The sequence below is a fragment of the Colossoma macropomum genome, unplaced genomic scaffold (genome assembly GCF_904425465.1).
Source record: "Colossoma macropomum unplaced genomic scaffold, Colossoma_macropomum, whole genome shotgun sequence".
In the NCBI taxonomy this organism is placed as follows: domain Eukaryota; kingdom Metazoa; phylum Chordata; class Actinopteri; order Characiformes; family Serrasalmidae; genus Colossoma; species Colossoma macropomum.
The window spans coordinates 25,260,602-25,281,341 of record NW_023494809.1 but is presented as its reverse complement, the minus strand read 5'-3'; the positions used below and the strand labels follow the sequence as shown (position 1 = coordinate 25,281,341).

General features: G+C 39.0%; 1 protein-coding gene across 2 annotated transcripts in view; it reads right to left on the bottom strand.

Moving 5' to 3' along the window:
• Positions 1-20,740, bottom strand: part of sh3kbp1 (SH3-domain kinase binding protein 1) — a 118,398-nt gene that overhangs the window by 29,427 nt on the left and 68,231 nt on the right. For both annotated transcript variants that reach the window (XM_036558108.1, XM_036558109.1), the window contains 4 exons: positions 12,546-12,669; positions 3,799-3,905; positions 3,534-3,666; positions 772-965 (listed from right to left, as the gene is read on the bottom strand). In XM_036558108.1, the coding sequence (XP_036414001.1) occupies positions 772-965; positions 3,534-3,666; positions 3,799-3,905; positions 12,546-12,669 (558 nt within the window). The remainder of the gene's footprint in view (positions 1-771; positions 966-3,533; positions 3,667-3,798; positions 3,906-12,545; positions 12,670-20,740) is intronic.

Genomic DNA, 20,740 nt, shown 5'->3' with positions numbered 1-20,740 from the left:
TATGTCACACGCTCATTCAATGTTTCTTCTGAAACCAAGGGAGTTTGTCCCCCTTTGGTGCAGTAACAGTCTCTACTTTTCTGGGAAGGCTTTACACTAAATGTTGGAACACTGCTGTGAGAATTCGATTGCATTCAGTCACAAAAGCATTACTCAGGTCAGGTACTGATGGTAGATGATCAGTTCAGGATCACTCCAACTCCAACTCATCCTAAAGGTACTGGATGAAGCTCCATCATTCCAGAGAAGGTAGTTCCACTGCTCCACAGCCCAATGCTGGGAGCTTTATTCCCTTCCAGCTGACACTTGGCACTGGACATGGTGACCTTAGGCTCACATGCAGCTTCTCCAGGCGTCCCATTCTACTGGCAAAACCTTTTTCTGGAGATTACACTGAGCTGAATGCCCAGGTCAACAATGGGGGCACCTTAAAGTGGCTGAACTGACTAAATAGAAGAGGTGACTGTGGATACTTCTGTACATATAGTGTATTTATATTACAGTGTTTTTATTGTTTTGTGCTTTTGTACAGAATTCGAAAAAGCCAGCTGCTCTTTACAAGGTGCTAAAATTTCATGATGAATAGACCAACAGAAAAGCTACAAAATGACTTGGAAAAAAAAATCTAGCTCTGTTATCTGCCATTCAAAGTTATCCTTCTCCTGTAAAGTTACCATTTTGGAGATACAAGGTTTTGTTCTGGTTCCGACGCTGACTGGAACTGTATTGTGGGGCTTTGTACAGTATTGTGTGTATGTATATATATCTGACCTTGTCCAGCTCGTTGTCCAGTTCCATCGATCGTGGGCGAAGCTTGATTGGCTGGTCTTTGAAAATGTCTCCGAAGCCAAAGCCGCGCACTTTCTTCGGCTGGATCTCTGAGCTGGAGGCCACACTACCTGCATCCGAACGGGCGCTGCTGCTGTCTCCCCCATCACTCTCTGAGCCTGTGCTGTCCTTAACACCTACACACACACACACACACACGTGCACACATAGAGACTTGATATATCATATGAAATTTAAGATGGACTGTAAAAAGAAAATAAAGAACATTGTGTGTGTGTGTTTGTGTGGGGGTAAATCACAGGTAAGGTTAAGGTTTAGGTTGGGGTTAAGGTATTATGTGTATGTATATATAAAGCTAGGATTAGGATAGTAGTAGTTCTGGTTAAGGTTTGAGTAGGTTGAGTAAGGTTTGAGTAGGTCTCCAGGAAATGAATGAAAGACTAAGTAACACCCCAACAATTCACAAAAACAAGACTGTGTGTGTGTTTTCCTGTTTCAGGTCTAGGTGTCCAAGGTCTACACAGTTTCAGAGCTGACTCATTAGGAAGTGGGTTAAAACGGCAGCTGAAGGCACAGGCGTGCACACACACACACACACACACACACACACACACACACACACACATCTGTTTCCACTCTAGATGAGAGCCAGCGCTCTGCATTGTCTCTGAGCCTCTGTTCTGTCTCCTGGGAGCTGCGATGTCATGCTGAAATGGTTGCTCTGAACGGTCCACCCACTGAGACCTGGCTAAGACCCGACTAGGCCAGTGGGTTGAACTGATTCAAAAGAAATTCCTGGATAGACTAAACATAAAAACATTCATCTGAAAGAATCTGTGCTCTCTATGCATGGAAAACTCATGAGACCCAATGCAGACATTTATTCTTCTCCCAAGTTATCAGATGTTTACATGCCACTTTGCTGGACTACTAGTACATACATAGATAGGGCTTAGCATTTGCTACACATTTGTGATAACCATCATGGTTCAACTGCAATATGGTGAAGCATCATGAAATACTGAATTGTGACATGTATTGTGATGATTTTGTGTTGTGAGCTAGCTGGCTCATATTTAAAAACTCTAGGCCCTATAAATAGAGAAGTGCACCCTTAACCCTTTGTGCTGAAACAACAGTCAAAAAAGAAAAAAAAATACAGAAATGTGAGCTAGTAGGTTTTTTAATCGACTAAATATGTTATTGGGTCAGTTAACTCTGTGAGCAAGCTGGCTGCATAATGTAGTGCAATTAGCCGATCCTTGCTCTGCCATCAAATGCATTATTTTGTTTCAACTGTTGCCAGGAGGAACAAGCTTTACAGAATGCTGGAAAAAAAGCCAAAAAACAAAAATGCATTAAATTTAATCAGACATTTTAGTCAGAATACCTAAATTTAGCCTGATAATTTGATATACTATTTTTCCCAGTTTTTTTCCTCTGCCTAAACGAGCTAATGTTTAAAGGAGGGAAATCCGGCCAAAAAAATATTATATTATAATTAAACAATAAAATGTACATGCGAACCTCTTTTTGCCATTTCTTCATCCAAACATCTGCACACATCCTGCCAAAACTGAAAATGAAATGAAATACCTACATCTGCAATTTAATTTTTCACATAAGCACGAGTCATTTCTAACAAAAAAAAAATACATTTAAAACAGCTATTTGTCTTTTCATTTTAGTCATTATTCTCAGATATAATGACATCATTCCTCAGACTAAACGATTTAGAGTCTCGGGAAAACCATCGTCTTGTCTCAGATCTGGTGTAACTGAATATCAGACCAAACGGCCGATCTGTCTGATACCCAAGTACTGACGCTGAGGTCTGAGGATGTCCTAAAATGCACCCTGTAGCCCCATCTAGTGTTAATTAACATATATTTACATGTTGGTTAACTTGAAAACAAAAAAACAAAGTGGGAAATGAACTGTAAATCACCAGCAGATGGCGCTGATGTTCGTTTCCATTTGCCTTTTCATGCTGACACTTAAAGTGCGTTCATGCCTAAAACTGAATCACAAACTGTCACTTTACTGTTGATTTATCCATTTTGCATTTTCATTTTGCCGGATATGCAGCTCATTGCTATGAAAAAGAAATAAGAACGTAAACATTGCATTTTGACTTTAGTTTTGACACATATTACACATTTCATGAAGAAAAGGCAAAGCCGAAGTAAAGCTTGCATTTTCTTTTCCAATATTATGATTAAAATGAAATGAGAAATAGCTGCTTTTAATGTTGTCATAAATGACTCGTGCTTATGTGAAAAATTTAACTGCGAATGCAGGTATTTCAATTCATTTCCAATTTTGGCAGGATATTTGCGCAGATAAAGAAATAACAAGAAAGAGATTTGCATTTACATTTTTTACATAGTATGTAAAACATTTACATAATAACTTTTTTGGCTGAATTTCCCGCCCATAAATTTTAGCACGGTGGCAAGTTTGCTGTTGTCATTTACAACCCGCCTTATTTTGATTAGCTACAACAAGATAGTCCAACTCAGGGAAAGTGAACGCAAAAGAACTGAATGCAAATATTGTAGCCACTGTGAATAACTCATGTGACACGCACTGTAATTCCTCTTTAGTTTTCAGTGGGATTTTTCCCAGCATTCTTATAAGCTTCCCAGTAACAGCTGTTAAGAATGAACACATGAATCAGTGCAGAGCATTGATCAGTCAATTGATTTCCTTGGTGAGACTTGTGGGTTGAATTTCAGACTGACTCGTTTTTGTGCTGCGGGTATCCTCCGGCGGGGTTGCCAGATCCTCTTCATCGGCCAGAATCTCCTTAGTGAAGTTGGAGGGGAACATTCCCGTCTTGCCATTGAGGCTGCCTTCCCACCAGCCTTCCTCCACCTGCAACACACCGGCACACTTTACACACGCATACTGGCTTAACTAACACAATCATAAACATAACTTTGGCTTTTAAAACACACTAGACACATTAACTGATTGTTGAATATGGTTCTGTATGAGAACGCTTACCTCTCCCAGAACCTCAATGACGTCTCCAATCTTGAGCTCGAGCTCGTCTTCATTCTGTGGGATGTAGCTAAAGGCAGCTTTGCAGCGCCTCTTCCGGATGGCCTCGCCTGTTGTTACACACACACACAAATATAAGTGAATACGTGAGCCAGGGGTGGCCGTTTCATTATCGTGATACATTACGCTGCAATACATCCTCCTGTTCCTGCTTTTCCTCTCATTCATTTTTTTATTTTTCAGTTCAGGAAATGATAAGCATAATCCCATCCCCACCCGCAATCCACCTACAGTCGGAACAGTTCAACAGAAACCAAGCATATGCATGGCACAGAACGCATGAAATACAACGCAAACACACTGACGCTTATTCATCGTAAAAAAGAACGCAGATTTAACTGCCTTTCATGACACACAAACTACTCTGCCTCTGAACGACATGGGAGTGAGCAGAGGATTAAGTGCTTAATAAGCAAACTAATAAGTCTCAGTGTGTGAAATCAAGCGACAGCCTACCAGCCCCTCATTTACATATCATTTACATGAATTAAGTCAGATGATAGAGCCAATAAAACAGCAGCAATCGGTGGCTGTTGAACCAGTTTAACGGCGGAGTTTGAGATCGAGCAGCGAGTGCACTGCCCCAATACTGACCAGATGTGTGGACAGATTATGAAGCATAGGCGTGTCTGGCCCCTTTTTAGGGGTACTCAATCTCTTTTTTCGCAGCAGGTAAACAGGCTTAGCCAGATTCCTCCATGTCATGATGGAGAATCTTCAGTCATCAATAAGCAAGTGTAGGGCAGGGAAGTGTCTACTGAACTCCCTCTTGCAAAAAGGCATTTACCTTTGGAAAGCAATAACTCATAGATACAAGACCCCACTCTTTTTCGGGAACCTCTTGATCCTCCTGGTCCTTCCCGCAAAGCTTATTTTGCAAAAAAAAAAAAATCATTGTGCTTATATTTCACAGCGTTTTTCCATATGGCGCTTTTTCTGGTGCATTATGGTTCAAAAATGAAATATTGAGATACAGTACTGTGCAAAAGACTAAGCACATTATTTAAACTATCCATCTTAGCAAGTAAAACCACCATATGTCATTAAAATAAACACAAATAAACATATATACAGTAGAAAATAAGTAGAATTTATTTATTTATTTAAAAAAATATTAATATCTTGGGAGATGAAGAATAAAGCTTAGTTCCAGATTTCTCCTGGACGCTGTCATCCATCACAAAGATTTGCTATAATCCTTTAGCAGCACACTTGATTTAACATAATTAACAAGTAATACTGAGCTTCAAAGACTTGTTTGACAAGATTAAGTGTAAACACTGACATACATTATTATTGCATGATTATTATTTGTAATTATTCTAATATTAGCATTTTTTCTGAGCAAATAAATGCTTACTGCCCAGATTAACATCTTTTTAATTCTAATTTTCCCAGCCTAAAACTTTTGCACAGTACAGTACATGAGGAATACAGTGATGCATATATTAGTATTGCAATGTTATATTTTGTTATATTCCCTCCTTTAACCACTAGGTGCCTCCAGCTGCTCTCCCCTACTGTGTGATTTATTCCACTCATCGTTTAAGTAGGCCGGACACTAACCCTCCTTATAGCTACAAAGTAAACGGTCCATTTAGCAGCTCTACTGCTCGGCCAGGGCTGCGTTTCACTTCTCTTTCCAAGCATGAGTGAAAAAGTGAGCTGCTCTAGCCATGAGTGGCTGTTCATCATGAGAGAGTAGATCTGTGCAAACACATTCAAATCAGTGTCCTCACTTACAGATCAAACCTTTTTATTTGACTGTATCATTTGAAAATGCCAGCTGCTCTTTATATTGTGATCACATTTCATGATGGCCAAATAGAAATGATTAATGATAAATAAAATGTCATTATTGGAATTTATTATTTAAGATAAAATTTCATCATTCACCACGTCTTCCTAAGTTTGCTCTTCAGAAAGTCCTTAGACAGGACTTTCTGGACTCTCAACCCAGGACTCTCAACCCAAATGTTAAGAAGAGCCATTCTGTCCTTTCAACAAAATTCAAACCACCTTGGGAGCCACAACATTTTATGTCCATTTTACCACCTTGGCTGTAAATATGTCTCAGTATGTGTTAATGTACAAGTATAGGCAAAAATTATAATTAAATGAAAACGCAGATTTACTTTGCTCTGCTTTAGACTTTAGCTCAGCAATAGCAGCTTTTCTCGCATCTCCGGCAGGAAACTTTTACACAAAAGTAGAACAGTTTCTCGTAAAATGTCTCTCAACGTTTTAATGTAAAGGAGGATTATTTTATTTTTACCTACAAATCTAATTGTGCTGTGGAGGGCAGTAAAAGAGCCATGTGTTGCCAAACCCTGTCCTAAGAAATAGTCTGTGTCAGATTCATGACGTGTTCTTAAACCCTAGAACTGTTCACACCTTTGGGCTCTTGAGTGTGTGTAGATTCTGTTCTTACTTAAGAACAAATCCCAAATAAGAAAACACTGGTGAATCTCTGAATCTTCGTAAAAAACTGCGTAAGTGGATTTTAAGAAGAAATTACTTCTTAAGAATGGTTGGCAAAAGAGGCCCATTAAGGTTAAGAACAATTTTACTTTCCATCTAAAGTTACAATTTCTAAGATACCCTTTTTATACAACAGCAACAATGTGACGTCTGGAAAAATCCCATATCTGATAGAAAATATATGATTTTGTACAACCACTAATATGTGGAACATGAGGAATTCTCACTCTAAACAAATCAATCACAACGAGCACTCCTCAAAGCTTTCACAATCACAGTCAGATTCAACACGTCATTTGCATGATGGTGGACAGATGCAACCTTTTGCATCAAACCAACCATCACCAGCTCACGACCCTGTACTTATAAATCAATTAATCCACAGCACATCAAATAACGGGACAATTACTGCAAGTGCTTTAGTCAAAACATAATAAATAAAAGATAAATCCCCAGTACTGACAATCAGTGTTTCCAAAGCAGAGGTTATCTCCAAAATGTCTTTATTTCACCATTATTTGATTAATCGTCAACAGTTATTTTAATAACTGAACAATTACTTTTGAATAACATGGAGTTTTGTAGGCCCATTATCAGACTAGCAGTGAGAAAACATGTCATTCAATGAGCCAAACACATGAGGGCAGCATAGTTTTTCCACACTAAAGGTCAAATGCTCAATTAGTCTGGGGCAATTTAACTATTTGATGAGAAATAAAAAACAATACCCACATATCAACTGATAATTCTAAACTATAACAAAATGTATGTCACCATTGCATGAACACACAACATCTCTCCATTAGCTACAAGGTAAGCTGAGACTTCAAGCAAGGTAAGTTAGATCTTTCATGAACACATCTACAGTATTCTTCCCAAAGTCCCAAAGGAAAACAAACACAAAAATGTTTGTAATATGTTCGTAAAATGTCTGATACCCCAGTTACGTGTGCTTGGTTAGCTTCCGCTTGGTTGTTAGCTACTTCTTGGTACGTTTCTTTAGCGTTGTGATTGGTAAGAGTGATGCTTATGTAAGAACTGCCCAGTTTATATCAAAAGAGGAGATTTTTTATTTAGTAGACATTGGAAATGCATTCACAGGACAGTATTGCACTGTTCTAAGTTGTGTGCCAACAGCAAGTTTAAACTACTTACACAACCTACTTTATTATTATTTACCAAATTAAAAACAACAACAGAATGATATCATTCTTTAACAGTGACCTTAAAATCAAGGAAATAAACTGCTCCAATTTCAAATGTCTTTGCAGATCATTCCTTGCAGATGGAGCGCTGGAACTAAAAGCTGCTCTGCCATATTCAGACTGTACCATTGGAACGTCCAGCTGAGTATAACTATTAGAATGTAAATTATACTGAGACTTACTTGTTAATAAGAACGTAGACAAATATGAAGGAAGCTGACCAATAAGCTTTATGCACAAAAATTATCCAATGAATTTGTCTTTGCACTGAAAGTGGAGTCCAACCAATCATTTCGTGAAGTTCACAGTGATGAGTTGAATATCTAGCACATTATAAATCTGAATGCAGAATGAATGAGTCCAATGAATGTATTTGAAGTGTACCTATAAAGAATATCACCATAATCTAAAATAGGTAAAAAGGTAGATTTCAACTAGTTTTTTCCGTGCCTGTTGAGTAAAGCAAAAACAAAATAAAAATAAAATCCCAACTTTAATTTCTTTATCAATTGTCCAACATTCAAGTCAGTGTGAATTGGAAGTCAAAATCATTTGGCCTGATAATTGGTGGGGGTGATGGGAGGGGGAGACGAAACATGATATTAATGGATAATATTATTTTACCCGCCTGTGTGCATGGTGACAATCAGAAAACCATGCACACAATGTGGGCAAAGTCTCTATCTTTTGATGGAAAATTATTGGAAAGCAAGAATTTGGTCTTTAAATAATATATGATGAATTGTGTAATAATACGAGCAGGGACAAAAACGAACAAGGCAAGAATCCAGTCAAAGTTGATTCTAAGCATACTAATAATAAGATTAGTCTTACTCTACGTGGGCGTGTGTATTTGTGATCTGTTAACCTGCACAAAAAACAGCGCTAATTCATTTTCCCACAAAAGCCTGAACGAATCCAACATGAGCGAATAGCTAAACTGCTGCAGGCTGAATAGAGGAATATATACGAAGAGTTTCATTCCAAAATGCTGTATATATATTTGGAACAATGCTGAATATAAGTTATTGAAGCTAATAACAGTTGATGCATAATCATGTCTCTAGTAAAGGCGGTATTAATGTGAATTAAAGTTCGCCCCCAACAACATATCATGAAAAATAAATCATTCTTCACGTTAGAAATAAAGGTTCTGTGCAGGTACATTTTTCGTTCATCAAGGTACAAACAATGTAGATGTTCCCTCAAAGGTACAACAGTGGTTTTAAGGTCCAAATGTGAACCTTAAATAAGTTTTTCCAGGTGAAAAGTATGTATTTGCACCTTTTCATAACCGAATGTTTTAAAACAGAACAATAAAATAAAAGCCTGGAGGCGAGACAGGGGTGTGTGGAGTCAGTACAGCTTAGAAAATATAATTTCAGTGGATTATGGTTCAGTTATGTTCCCTGACTAAAGGTACTGAGATGTACCCTTGAGGGTCCCAGCCCAGTGACAAGAGGGGCACTGCCCCAGTGACAGTTTAGTACCTTTATTTCTGAGTGTTGAAAGTGTCTATAATGTGTTTTGAAACAAAACCCTTGATATGAGCCATCACAAAAAACTCAAAACAGGCTGATTTTGCACCTTAACATATGGTGTAAACATAATGTTTTCAATCTTGAACATGTTTACACACCACATCAAATTTGGTTTTCCATAATATGAACCCTTTAAGATTCATCAGCTAAAAACGACAGGAGAAATAAAGAAAAATGTTCTGCTGAAATATAACCTGTCATCATATCATGGCTACAGGCAGTTACCAAGAAGACTAATGGGCAAGTATAAACGTCAAGGCCAATAAAATGCCTGCCTGAGACATTATTGCCACAGCCAACGTCTCCTGATACAGATAAACAGGATGCAATTCACAGTCACCTCTATTCTCCCTCTACCACACACACACTCATACATACAAACCCCATGGCCACTGACGTAACACACAGCCAGTCCTTGGAGTACGATCTGCAGATCTGCTCTAATTGCCTGAGAGACTGCTTTAATTACATTCAGACTCTGTCCTCCACCACACTCCCTCTGATACCTATCTGCAGCAACCTTGTCTAACCATCCTACCCACACTAAGCTTGGACAATAATGTAAAATGTAGGCATCTGCAGAAATATCGCAACAAACGACATCGTTGAGATGAGAAATTTAGGCCCTGTTCACAGTCGGTGTTAATATGCATCCTGGGTGACCCGATCATAAGAGGACAGCGCTAAGCGCAGGTGTGAACAGGGTACAATGCAGGGTACAATGAGTGCATTTACTTGCACTCAATTATCTGATCATAATCGGACTTCTGCAGTTATCTGATTATCCAAATGGTCATGTCAACAGCATACTTCGATTTCTTAGATCAGAGTAAGGTCTAGAAATCTGGTTACAAATTCGATAAAGAGGCTGGATTTTAGCTCAGTAATCAGATTTCTCAGTGCATGTAGACTCTTACTCTGATTTCTTTCGGATTTCTCAGTTTGCGCATGCGCAACAGATGGCAGTACGAGAAATAAGCAAGCAGCGTCGCCGTGAGACGCAGCAAAACACTTCTGGAGTGGCACTGAAACCAACTACATGCTTGACGAAATGAAGGATTTTAAATAGTCTTCATCTTCTAGATGACTTATGTTCATATTTTCAGGTAAAGTTTAAAATGTTTCAAAAAAGCTGCGGTATGAAGTTCGAGTTTTACATTACGTTTACGTCAGGTCTTCTTCTGTGAGTTTATTGGCTGGTTGCAAAGCAGAAATCTGATTACTGTCTGACTCATGTAGATCTGGAGTTTTCACATTATCTGATTACTCAACTGCATGTAAACACATTGATTGGATTACTGAAAAAAACAGATTTTCTGCAGTTATCGGATTATCAAGTGCATGTAAATGCATTCATTGTGATCCGATCACTCGAACTAGTTTCGGAGGTGGTCAGGGCTGCACGTGTCTACAAAATGCACTGTACCCCATTCACATCTGCACTTAGTGCTCCCCAATTATGATTGGGTCACCCAGGATCCATATTAATGGCAAGTGTGAACAGGGCCTAAATTTCGATCACAATGATATTGTCTGTCGCGATAATTCTGGACATAACATTGACTGTGTGAACCCTAAAGCATCTTGATGCATCTTAATCAGCTGCACCATCACAGCAGAGACGAAAGCAGCTGTGCAGCTTCATTTTTCGCCTCCTCCACCGTCTGTTTACAAGTCATGTTTGCAGTTCATGTGGGCTAAACAGTCCTTTCATTTACATGATCATGGACTCGTGGTACATTTTTGTCTGACATCAAATGCAGCGAGAGACTAATGTGGGTGGTATCCTTCCTCCAGTCTTGCTGTCTGATGGTAATCAGATCACTCAAGACATGTTAATACTAAGTGTGAACAGGGCCTTAGTTAAAAAGTACCATGTGTGAGCATTACTGAGCCTTACACTATGGCTTGCCTGAAGGCCTATTTTCCTTGAAGGTAATACTACTTAATCATTTATCCCAATTAATCACATTATTTTTGTGCAGTTACTCGAATCACATCTGTCTTATCTGATCAACTTAGAACTGAAGGAAAGAACTTTCCATCTAAAACCAGCACATTCTGTTATATCTATATGAGTAGACAAAATAAGCTTAATCAGAATGTTGCTTTCAATTCAGTACCATTATGTGGATGCAGGGTTCACATGAACCTGAGCATGAAAACCATGTGATTTCTGTAAAGTGAAAGCTGTTGCCTATTTGCATCCGGGATGCCCAGTGAAAGCAACAAAGTGTGTAATTTATACAGTTGCACAACTAATGATGCAAAATTGTTTATTTTAACATGAAAAAAAATCAAACATAAAATGTTGCCTGTGCAAAAGTTATGGCACATTTAAAATGTTAGGTTTTCCAGTATAACAAATAAAAAGAAACTGTATCAGCATAACACTGTCCTATTTAAGTATGTTGTCTGTAGAGGAGGAGTAAACTGATTTTAATGTAAGTCAATGGAACCAGAGATTTTTCGAAGTCATTTTGGGCCGTTTCTTTTGGACCATTCTTCACAATATTTACACACAATGCAAAGAGCAACAGGCAATTTTAAATGTCAAAAACCGAAAAACGACAAAAAATGGAGATACAAGGTTTTGTTCTGACAGCAGCGATATAAATGACTATATATATATATATATATATATATATATATATATATATATATAGATAGATAGATAGATAACATCTTCACAGTTCTCCTGCAAGCACTGTAGTGTAGCCTGCTGAATACTCCAGTGCTAACGTTTTATATATATATATATACACACACACACACACACACGTTTGCTAATGTTTGCTACAAACCTCAAGTGCGTACTTGTATGTACACTTGTACAATTCCCACGGTGTACTCATGTGTGGAAAGTAAATGTGATCTAAATCCCTAGTTAATAGGATCGGGAATTTTAACCAGTCTAAACCACTACATTCATGACAATGAGAGCAAGCAGGCCGTGAAAGTGAAAGTGTGTTTGTGTTTATTTCTGAAGGTCTATAGGCGAAAGCTAAAGCGATAGTTTGGCCATAATTCACACAATTTTCTCCTTACTGCAAATGCAGCTGATGAACCAAGACAGATTTGGTGTCCTTCAGTTTTGCACTGGAACTACGAGGCCAATTTAGCTAAAAGTAGTTTAGCTGACTCATCAGTATTGTACAAACTGCATGCCTAAATCACACTTGCTTCAGTGTCAAGACTTGCTTTGCATTTTTTGACCCTGTTTGATATACTATCAATAAAAATGGACAAAAGTACATCACGTAGCTAAAACAATAGCAGTAGCAGGCAATTTGTCCATTCTTCTGTCTATTTTATAGATTTTTATAGACCGTACATTATACAGTTACATTATACAGTGTAGACCAATGGTGACACAAGTCACCACTGACTGCATTTGAGGAAAGAAAATGTGTGAATCTGATTTTTGACTGAACCAGGGGTTTGATTTAGCTATACGTCGTACCTTTTTTGGCCGGTCTGAGGCAGGATTCTGATCCAGGGCTGGCACTGCCATTGGACAGGTCGGATTTGGGTCCAGCCGTTTGGGAGGCCAGACTCGGCTCCTTCTTCACCTCCTTCTTAATCTCCTACAAGAGACAGAAAACAGAGAAAACTTCTTTTAGAGGCCAGTAGGGGGAGCAAGAGCCCATTATCTATCTGTTATGAGCGAGAGAGGCAGAGAGAGAGAGAGAGAGAGAGAGAGAGAAAAGGAGGGTGAGAGAGAGTAGGTGAGAAAGTGAGTGAGAGAAAGAGAGAGAGACAGAAAGAGAGAGAGACAGAGAGAGTGTTAGTCCTCCACGCAGCAGAGCGGAGCTGGACTCATTTCCTGGATGCAGTGACTCAGAGGAGCAGTCAAACTCACACACACACATACACAAGCCTTAAGCACTTCTCCATCTGTGTGTCTCTCAAAAGGCCCCTCGTTCTCTGCTTCTCTTTCTCCTTGCCTCTCACAGCGACGGTGAGGTGAAGGCAGACCTTTAAAGTTTCGTGTGATTTTCAGATTTACTGTTTTCCCCTTTCCCTGCAAACACAGCCAAAACATTGGAGGCTAATGGAGCTAACAAGGGATCTGTTTCAATAATTGTTTTTAACACACCTTCGCCCACTTAAACTCACCACTCGGATGTACGTCACACCTACTTTACACAAGTGGCAGATGAAGAGGAGGAGGGGACAATGCAGAGCAGATTATTAGAACGGAACAGAACCGCCCTCGGCTAGGTTAGCCTCCCAGATAGCAGATAGAGAGTTTTGGGCCAATTCTGGCTTTCCTATGTGAGTGTTGGTTGACTACTGGGTAAATACGAGGCACATGGGCCAGAATTGGGCCAGATCCTGGACAGCTTCATTCGGTTTTGCCTCGTGTCTACATTCATGGGACCATTCTGGCATGAATGTTGTGGACCAACAATGTAGTTGGGCCAGACTGGGGCCATATTTGGGCCATATCCTTTAGTTCTACTCACTTTCCAGTGTGTGGGCCAGATCTGGGTGGAGGACCCAGCCGTATACTGGGCAAGAACAAACCCACAAGTGGGCCAGAAAATTTTTGCTAACTGGGCTCAGTGTGCTAATAAGCTAGTTATGCAAACCTTGCTTTTTTGAGAAGTTTAAACATAACATATATGTACAAAAATTGTGAATAACTGCTTGAGAGCTGTGGTGTAGTGCCTTCTTTTTGTTGTTGTTAGCCATGTAGCCTTTCAGCATGCTAACTAGCAAGCTAGTAGTGATGCAGTTGTATCAGTAGGCCTGTATAAGAGACAGAGTACTTTGATAAATCCCAGCAAATCGAATGTCCTGGTTTTGAAACATTAAGCATTTTAAAGTAGCTTATTGTCATGGCTTAAAGATTTGTCCACCATTATTTTTGATGACGCTTATGTATAAAAAATGGACAAATGTACAGACATAATTTGGTCTTCTACTGCTGTTAGCAATCAACCTACTTTTGTGCATTATTATATGCTAATCTGTGAGGTGAGGTGAAGGCAGACCCTTAAAGTTTTGTGAGTTTCAGATTTACAGTTTTCCCCTTTACACCTTCATCCACTTAAACTCAGCATGCTAACTAGCAAGCTAGTAGTGATGCAGTTATATCAGTAGATCTGTATAAGAGATGGAGTACTTTGATCCCAGCAAACAGAACTGCTTTTGAAATATGAAGCATTTTAAAGTAGTTCACTACTATGGCTTACAGATTTGTCTGCCATTATTTTTGATGAGATACTGTTATGAATAAAAATAAACAAACGTACAGACATAATTCAGTCTTCAAGATGGCTGCTACTACTGTTGTTAGCAATCAACCTATGTTTCTGCATTATTCTAAGATAATCTGTGAGGTAGAAGCTAACCTGTGAGGTAGAAGCTATCCTGTGAGGTAGAAGCTATCCTGTGAGGTACAAGATAATATGTGAGGTAGAAGCTAATGTGTGAGATAGAAGCTAATCTGTGAGGTAGAAGCTAATGTGTGAGGCACAAGCTAATGTGTGAGGCACAAGCTAATCTGTGAGGTACAAACGAATGTGTGAGGTACAAGCTAATCTGTGAGGTACAAGCTAATGTGTGAGGTACAAGCTAATCTGTGAGGTACAAGCACACTTCCGACACCAAATGTGTCTTGGCTAATTGGCTACGTTTGTGGTAAGGGGAAGATTGTATATCCTGCTAATGTATTCCTTTAGACCCTGTTCCCTGCTATTAACTAGACGACCGGGTCTTAATAGGAGAAAGTTCATCTGTTTGCTCTTACACAGCTGCAGTCACCTTTGTTCAGCTCTCTTTCCACCCACTCTTCTTTTTTGTTATCTGCATGTCTCCCTTCCTCTCTGACTGGCAGAGTGGTTAATTGAGGCGAACGGGAAGCAAAACAATGCGTTTGCTCGGCCTGATGTTTCATTAATGCAGAACAAGCTTCTCGTTCTGGTGGTGGGCAGTATCTCGATGGAGAGGTTGTGCATCTGTAATAACCAGGCAAACCACACACTCACAGATGAGTTCTCACAATTGTAATTCTCTGTGTGTTACAGCCTAACGCTATATTGTGAAATGATAGCAGGCAGTTCCTTTCATCAGGGAACTGTCCTGTTTTCTGGCCATTTTTAGGTTACAGCAGTAAACCAAGGAAAATTGGGGAGAGAGGGATGTGTACCGTGAAATGCAAGTGCAACAATAAAATAAAGGTTATAGAATATTGAGGCTTTTTTTTTTTTTAGATGTGAAACACTCATGGACCTCATATTCAAAACTAACTACCTATATAAGTGACTAACTGACTAACTAATAAACTTACTTACTAATAAACTGACTGACAAATTGACTAACTAATAGACTTTCTAACTTGATGAAAATGCCCATATCCACTGTAAGGGCAATAATCAAGAAGTTTAAAACAACTGGAGCTCTAGTGAACATGTCTGGAAAAGGAGGCAAGTGTGTTTTTGCCTCCATGCACCATTAGCAAGGGTACTCAGAGAAGCAAAAACGTCTCCAAGGATCACAGTGGAGTATATGCAGACAATGATAGCATTTTGGGGTCACCAAATCTCTAAGACAACAATTAGATGCACCTCCATGCCAACAAACTGTTTGGTTTTGGCTGTAAAGGTTTGTAGGCAAACTATTTCTTAACCACAACCATAAGCACCTGAGTTTGCTATATGCTACTGGAACTCTGACTGGAACCAAGTTCTATACTCAGATGAGACAAAACTTAAGCTTTTTAGTAACAAACACTCAAAGTGGGTCTGACATAAAAAGGATGGTTATACAGAAAGGGACCTCATCCCCAAGTGTAGTATATTTTTGGCCTTTAAGAACAATCTTAGGGAGGAGGATCTGTGATGTTTTGGGGCTGTTTTTTCCTCCAAATGCCCTGGGAATCTTGTTAAGAAACCTGTGGGCTGAAGAGGAGAGTCCAAAAGACAGGACCTAGAACTCCGGAGGATCTAGAGAGATTCCGTACTGAGGAGGGGTCTCCGATTCCTCGCTCTGTATTCTCGAAATGTGTTGCTGCTATGTTGGCAAAGGGGGGTTGAAAAAAGTAGTAAATGTAAGGGGTGCCAATATTTTTTGTTAAAAAGCTTTCTCTCTTAAAAGTTTTTGTTTTCTTAGACACAATTTACTTCATTTAAAGTTTACATTTTTCCTTCATATTTTCAGTGAAATTCAGCTACTTAACAAACACAGACGCATTAGCACAAAACACAACATTCACTGTTACAGCTACAGCTTTTTTCTTAGTGTCCAAAAATATATGACACTTACATACATACATTGTGTCCACTCCCTGTCCACTCTATTAGACACTTCTACCTTGTCAGTCCACCTTGTAGATGTAAAGTCAGAGACGACAGCTCATCTGCTGCTGCACAGTTTGTGTTAGTCATCCTCTAGTCCTTCATCAGCGGTCACAGGACGCTGCCCACAGGACGCTGTTGGCTGGATATTTTTGGTTGGTGGACTATTCTCAGTCCAGCAGTGACACTGAGGTGTTAAAAACTCCAGCAGCACTGCTGTGTCTGATCTACTCAGACCAGCACGCCACACTAACACACCACCACCATGTCAGTGTTACTGCAGTGCTGAGAATGATCCACCAACCAAATAGTACCGGCTCTGTGAGGGTCCATGGTGGTCCTGACCACTGAAGAACAGGGTAAAAGGGGGCTAACAAAGTATGCAGAGAAACAGATGGACTACAGTCTGTAACTGTAGAACTACAGAGTGCACCTATATAGTAAGTGGAGCTGATAAAATGGACAATGAGTGTAGAAACAAGGAGGTGGTCATAATGTTACGCCTGATCGGTGTACATACGGTCACTGCTGCAATTCTCTAGTCACTTGATGGATGATTTTTCACTTGCCAATTCATGGACAGTTTCTGGTTTTCATTTGCCACTTCATGCACACGGTTCCAGACATTGCTACAAATACACCGTCACTGCATATGTGCATACTCATTTCATAGTAAAGCTCCTGCCTTATACATTTGTCCTCATCCATATGTATATTTATTCATATTAAGTAATATTCATTATGAAACTGCACATATTCTTTTTTATTAGACTGTATTTTCAGTATATTTCTGTACCTATATTTCTCAATATACTGTCTTCTTCTCTATTGTGTTTACTGTGTTGTACAGCTGTAGAGAGTAATTACCTGAGCCTCACCACAACCATTTCAATGTAGAGACTGTCCTTGGCACATTGTGCCTTTGACGAATAAAGACTCTGACATTTGTTCACCTAAATGCAGACTTGAAGGAGGACTGCAGGGCTTAGGGTGCCATTTGGTATAGGATTTATGTATCCTTCTTCACATTTGGCAATAAGATGACATGAGGAACAGAAGAGGTCAGCTTTATTTGAACTATTTTCATATGGCAATAGGCAGTGACATCTTCAGATCAGTATGAACTCAATGTGCTATTTGCTAAGTAAGCCAAAGTCATTTTTACAGAGCAGATCACTGAAGAGACGCCATCTGAGATCCAGTTTGTAGCTCAGATTTGTGGAAAAATGGGTCAATTTTCAGTAGAAAAAAAAATTGTGAGTTCAGCTTCTTTTATTATAAAGTTTTAAAATTTTGAATAAAGCTTACAAAATATGAAAGTTATGAAGCAAAGAATATGATGAAGTGCGTTTTGGAACCACCAGTGGTTCCACGGAGTTAAAAAGGTTAAGGACTACATGAGGCATCATTTGGGTCTGTAGGGCGGGTGGGGTCAAAGGAACTGAACAAGGAATGAAAATGAAATACTTCGATATCTGATTATTCATGTGGATTAATAGTCTATTAATCAGCTTAAATGTGGCCTGTAAATGTTTACAGCTGTAACAATGGAATGTTCGGCAATGATCTGACAAACTGAGGCACCGTTCACAAAGAGCTAAACTACCACCACAGAAAAAACTGGCGCTTTGTTGGAGCTACAGTGAGCAACAAGCAACAGTTAAAAATAAGTGAGATAATAATAAAGGTGTAGATTAATGTTAGAGCTGTACAGCCTGCAGCATCTTTTTTACGTCCTAGTTCACTGCACTGTTAAAATAGATGGTTCTTTGAGGGTTCTTTGGTAAAGAAAATGGTTCTATATGGAACCATGAACACTCAAAGAACCCTTTGCATGATTAAAAGGTTCTCTGCTTCATGAAAGTGTTCTTCAGATTGATGGGAAATGTGCTGTATATACAACCTTTTTGAAGGTTCTATGTAGAACCTTTTTAAAAAGGGGTCTATATAGCACCCAAAATGGTTCTTCTATGGTTACAAGCTTGCCATCATTCTGGTTTTGGTTGCTTTACTGAACCTTTTTCAATAAGGTTCTACAAAAACCATCTACATCAGGGTTCTCTGAGTGGTCATGATACTATACAGAACCATTTTCTTTACTAAAGAACTCTCAAAGAACCATCTTTTTTAAATGTGTAGCTGTGCTATGTGTGAATAGGTTTCCAGAAGGGCAATTTGTGAAAACTATGTTTACAAAATTAGTTTTATTTTTAGTTAATTAACTAGTTATACAGAGTTAGCCAGCTAACGTATGTAATGCTGTGAAGAGTTGCCGACATGTTCAACCCTTTTTTGAAGGAGACCGCTAAATACTTCTAATTAACAGAGACCAGTATGGGTTAGAATATTCCAGTGACGTTTGAAATGTATATAAGGCATTTTAGGGCCACTGTTAAAAAAATAATAATAAAAAAAGAAGACTTTGAGAATAAAGTCATGATATTTCAAGATAAAAAGTGGCATGGTATGATATTTCGACAACATAATTGTAATATTTCCAGAAAAAAGTTGTATGGTATGATATTTTAAGAATAATGTTGTAATACTTCTAGAAAAAAGTTGTAGAATTATGACATTAAAGTGGGATATTACCAGCAAAAGTCACAATATTGTGGCCAAAGTGTTTACAAAAGGTAGGCAGCAGCACTTCCATGTGTTAAAATGAGGGGCATTGAGTATCTGTTTCCCCCATAAAGAAATACTCAGTCTGCTGGACCATCAGCTCCAGATTGTAATTAGTATAAGAAACGGCTGAAACGGCGGTGAAAGAAACTGTTTACTTAGAATAAAGAACCAGACGGACTCGGAGGAAATTGTCTCCATTGTTGAAGAAGAGCTCGCAGGCGGTGCTCAACTACAGGCCTATCGGTGGTTCAATCTCCATGCCATTCGAAGAGGGCATGTAGTTTCACAGGAGACAGTGAGAATGATAAAATGATCGATCCTGAAGGAGTAAGTGGATCTCTGGCGCGCTCTGCGCCATCGTGGCCATTACAGCAACTGAGACCCCAACACTTCATGGCAGCCCCCTACAATTAGTCCACTTTATCCTCGAAATATCTCAAGTTTATTCTTGTAACTGTAAAATGCCTGCACGAGTCCAGTACAACGCTGATACTAAGCTTATCACTGGTGATCCACTACTGAGGAGACGGTTCAGTTCAGTCATCCCTCAAAAGAGTTCAGTAATGCTGAGATAAATCAAACTGATGAGCCAGTTGTTAATCAGTCTACTCAGGCTTTAGCAGGAACCTCAGTGTTTGTAAAGAAGCCGTTTTTTTTGTTATTCTCCGGAGTCTGTCTTTATAAGCTATGTGCCGATTTTAAAATAGTTAATAAACAAGTATTTATGGTATTACTTTTAAAGACGGAACATATTTTAAAAAATTTGCTGGGTAATTATTCTAAAAGTGTTCTCCTAAAAATTTAATGCCTTTACAAAATGTAACTTGGACTGAATACAGATCCTTAATTTCTGTATTCTGAATACGTATTCCCAATACGTGTATTCCCTGGCTTTATCCTCCTTTAAGAAAATACCACACATTACTTCTTTTTTAACTTTTCATAAATGTTTCTTTTTCTGCTCACATAGGTACAGCACTATAAGTGAATCGCTGTCCTCTTCAGATTAAGTTACTAACTCACTGTAGGTTGGATGCCACTTTGAAAATGTACACAAAAAAGCAAGATTCATCTGTTTTGTTTTAACTGACAACATTATCAGTAATGCCAAACAAATGCCAAACAGCCCTAAACTGAATTTCTGTTTTTTGTGCTCCCTGCACGACAAATCCTTCAGGCACGTACTGTACACACACACACAGAGTCCAATCATTGTTGGATAATGAGCTGTATTCACATTCATCCATGATTAATGAGTGGGTGAGATCGGAGGGCAGTCAGCACAGTGACTCTGACCTTCTGCTGGACAGACAATAGAAGCAATGAAGAGAACATTCTGGGTCAAAACCTCTAAACCATCCATTTTCTGATACCAACCCACATTTTACACAGTTTTCATTTCTTATCTGAAGAAGAAATACAAACGGTAATACATGAAATTAAGCAGCAAAAACAGCTTATACAGCGGTCCAACGATAAACACCAAGTAAACAAGTCCATTTGCTTATCTGAAACACAAATGCATCACCACACTGGCAAGAAATACTGACTGAATGCTAATTCTTTCTGAATTTCATTAAAAGCTGATACGGCGCTAATGCCAGAATCCATCTGAAAACCTGCACAAGCCACATTACAGCCAGAAGCTTTAAAAATTCAGCAGTTCTTGGTGCGTGGAAGGACGCGTTTAGTAAAGCATGAATCAGAGAAAGCTCAGAGTGCCTTTTCT